This window comes from Olea europaea, unplaced genomic scaffold (genome assembly GCF_002742605.1).
Source record: "Olea europaea var. sylvestris unplaced genomic scaffold, O_europaea_v1 scaffold1532, whole genome shotgun sequence".
In the NCBI taxonomy this organism is placed as follows: Eukaryota; Viridiplantae; Streptophyta; class Magnoliopsida; order Lamiales; family Oleaceae; genus Olea; species Olea europaea.
In genome coordinates, this window is record NW_019232910.1 from 211,659 (window position 1) to 215,600 (window position 3,942).

The window sequence follows — 3,942 nt, forward strand, 5'->3', positions numbered from 1 at the left end:
CAAGCCCCCCCAAAAAAAAAAAAAAAAAAAAAAGAAGGAAGAAGAGAGGAATCATATCATATAAAAATTACTTTATTTTTGGATAATTTGACTTATTTTCTTGTGCAGTCAGAAGCTGCTTCTGAACATGCTGGACAACCACTGTATTCACTGCAATGAGCAGATTGCCGACGGCGATGATCAGCCACTGTCCGCTTATGATTTCGTCTATCTCCCCATTGATTTCATGTATTTATAATTAATAATTACTTACTCAAATAAATTAATATTAATAGATAATTATTTATAATATTTATTTATTTCTTCTTCTTCTTATTATTATTCTTTGACAGAAACAAATGCAATGTGGGTTATGGGTTTGTGAATATGACTTCCCCAGAGGCAACAATGAGACTGTACAAAGCATTTCATAATCAAAGCTGGGAAGCTTTTAACTCGAGAAAAATTTGTGAAGTCACCTATGGTAGATTACAGGTATTTTGTACAAGTTTTTTATCCAAGGTTTTACACGATCACAATTTTCTCAAATGAGCCTTACCTATAATTTATTTCAAATGGATGAAGGGAATAGAAGCATTGAAAGAGCATTTCAAGAATTCAAAGTTTCCGGGGGTTGCAGAGTACATGCCGGTGCTGTTTTCGCCGCCGCGAGATGGGATAAGATTGACGGAGCCAATGTCATTAGTCACCGGCGGAAGTTCGATTAGCATTGGCAGTCCACTGCCGCTGTTGCTGTCTTCATCTCCCGCAGCCAATTCGGAGGAATCAGAACTGAGTCATGAACATAATATTGAATTCATTGAAGGTAATGTAGAAGTAAATGGGAGTGTCAGTCATGATTTTGAGGTGGCGCATCACAGAAGCAACCCATCGAACGGCGGCGAAAGTGGAGGCTTGGGCTGCTGATGGAAGAATGGTTTACAGCTTTCTACATGGAGTTTGATCACCATTATCGAAGCCTTACTGCTATTATCAGGACCTTTCATTTCTAACCCCACCCCAGGGCCTGCTACTAGCTCTTGTAACTGGCAAAAACAGCTCCCACCGGCCAATGGCTTTGCATGTTGAGCTCCGCGCCCAAAGAAGTTGAAGCTTTTGTATTTGTGTCATATGCTAGTTTAGTTATTAGGTTAATTAATTTTATTTGCATTACGTTTTAATGTTTTTTAATCTATGTTTTTTGGAGTCAGATTGTAGTGAAATATTTTTGTGATTTTGGAGAGTGAAATTACATTTCTTTTTTTGGTGACATGTTGGAATATTTTTTCATATTTATTTATTGATTTACTTAATGTATGAATTAATTTTTATTGTCAAGGGAATTATCAAAATCATGAAATAGGATACAAGTCCTATCAAGTAGTTAGTTTTAACCAATTGGATGGTCATGGTAAGTAAAAAAAAAAGTTGAACCCCAACTTTAAGGGTCCTCCACCGCCCCTGTCCTAGAATATCGTGAGGGAGGTAAATCGCAGGTTATGTCTCCAAGGGTAAAGGGTAAAATGTTGTTTCTACACTTGCACTTATCCAAGAGTTAAATCCATATTTCAAGATTCAAATCCTTGACGCGGCAGCCTCAAGTAAAGCTGGATTTCTCTACTTTCCCCTTTTACCACTTGGAAATGTGCCTTGGGGGCGGCTATGGTAAGTATATTCGATAGAATGTTGAGGCCGTGGATTTTAAGGTTTTAATGCTTAAAGCAGGGATCATTTTTTTCTTTTTATCATATTGCAACTAGTATAGAATTATTTTTTATCCTAAATAGTCTCTGACATGTTAATTGGGTAAATTTAAGGTTAGAATGATTGGTACATTAACTTTTCCTAAAACAACTTATTAATGTAATCAAGAATATCGTTTGTGATTTAATATGCTCTTATCGTGTTTAATGTCTATTGTTTTACGAAAAATTAATATTGTTGATTGCTTTCTACAAGGAAGAAAAAGAGGGAATTAACACTGAAAAATTGGTTCAATTCATGTTACCTAGCAACCATGCACTTTGCCATCTTCCAGCTAGTGCTTACAAACTCATGCCTTAATTGATTATATTCAAAGCCACCCGTCTTTTTCGATGAATTTTGGAAAAACAAACAATGTTCCGATGGAGTACAGTAGCAAAGTGGTGATAAAGTCAAAATTGAAGGGTTTGATTTCACTTCTCCAACAAATCAAAAGAAGAAGATACAAAGGAATTGTTCTTAGATTTTGTTTGATTGTTTTTGATAATTTTGTGAAATTACAAAATTGAGACTATTGTATTTTTTTTATTATTTGATTTAGTGAATTATTTGATCCGTGGCATGGGGCTCATGGATGCTTCCTTTTAAGATTGATTATGTTACATCTAGTGTTCAAGTTTTAATATGTTAGTTTGTTCCGCAATTAATTAAGACCGTTAAACCACATATTCAATTCGAATGTTACAGTCAGAATTCCCATAAACTGGTCATAAGATATTTCGATTGCCCGTTCTTCACTGCTTAAATTGAATACTTAAAATGAATTCTTAATTCTTCTAGGTTTTAGAATTTACACTTGGCATCCGAGCACGTTCACTTTTGAAAAGTTTGAACCACGAAAAACCTAGAAATGGATGGAGCATCATTTAAACCTCCCGTCTTAGATGTGTCTAACTACTTATATTGAAAGATTAGAATGTAGGTCTATGTCCAATCCTTAGATGAAAAAACTGGGCATTCCATCATATTTGGATATAAAGCAACCACTCTGACCGAAAATGAGAAAGAAAGAGAAAAAGGATGAATAGTGGAGAACTACTGATTTTACCAATGTTAGTTGGAATTTAAAAGCTTTAAATGCAATTTTCTCTTTTGTGGATTATAATTAATTTCGCTTGATTATCTACATGCAAGATAGCTAGAGAAGTTTGGGATATACTAAAAGTAGCTCACGGAGGAACTTCCATTGTGAAGTCCTCAAAACTTCAAATGATTACCCGTAAATTAGAACAACTGACAATAAGAGGCGATGAACAATTCAAGGACTTTTATGCCAAGTTCAGTGACGTTACCAATTCGACATATACTTGTAGGAGGAAGTACTCATAAAGTAAAATAGTGAATAAAATTTTTGACCACTACTTCATAGATTCCATTCCAAAGTAACTGTCATCGAAGAGAGTAAAATCATTGAAAGCATAAAGGTGAAAGATTTGGTACGGTCCTTAATGATGTATAAGTTGCATCTCCATAGGAAAAAGAAAGAAAAAAGATCCGAAGTTACCTTTAAGGCTAATGACGTTGAGGAGGAAAAAGAGAATGAAGAAAGTAAGGGTGATGAACATATAACCAAGCTCACCAAACAATTTAAGATATTCCTAAAGAGAAATAAAAACGAAAGAAGTTCAAAACCTCAATCACAACAGAAGAAGTTTTCCAACTACTTAAGAAAAAATCCAACTTCATCTATGAAGAGAACTCAAAATCATCTTCAATGCCATGAATATGAAGGATTTGGACATATATCTGCTAAATTTGCAAACACATTAAAGAAATCTCGGTCTAAGAAGGCAATGAACATCACCTGAGCAAAGATGAGGACAAGGAGTCAAACTCAGATGAGGATAGGACAGATAGTAACCAGGTAATTGTTGGAAAAATAATTAGTTGCAGCAATTTCAGAATAATAAAATGTAGAATTATAAAACTTATCTTCCGATCGAGTCTCGTGACAGCAAGATGTCCTAAAGTGAAATTGCCCGTCGATAATTGCTGCGACCTCCATGGACAATCACTCCCAGGATACAACGATTGTAAACCACTTGTGCAGCAATTACGAATGATTTTCAGAACTCTCAAAGGTACTCCAGAATATATGTAAAAACTGAGTATAAAAAAATTCAGAATATGAGAAACAATATTTCTTTTAAAATGATTTTCTGTTTTCTTTTTGTGCGTGTCTTTCTCAAACCAAGACAT

At 34.8% G+C, this 3,942-nt stretch overlaps 1 protein-coding gene across 1 annotated transcript; it reads left to right on the forward strand.

Annotated features, from left to right (window-relative positions):
* Positions 1 to 108: 108 nt before the first annotated feature.
* LOC111376611 (protein terminal ear1-like) lies at positions 109 to 1,249 on the forward strand. Its single transcript, XM_022999574.1, has 3 exons — positions 109 to 228; positions 333 to 474; positions 565 to 1,249. The coding sequence occupies exons 1-3, from the start codon at positions 128 to 130 to the stop codon at positions 904 to 906; spliced, it is 585 nt and encodes a 194-aa protein (XP_022855342.1). The 5' UTR covers positions 109 to 127; the 3' UTR covers positions 907 to 1,249.
* Positions 1,250 to 3,942: the final 2,693 nt, after the last annotated feature.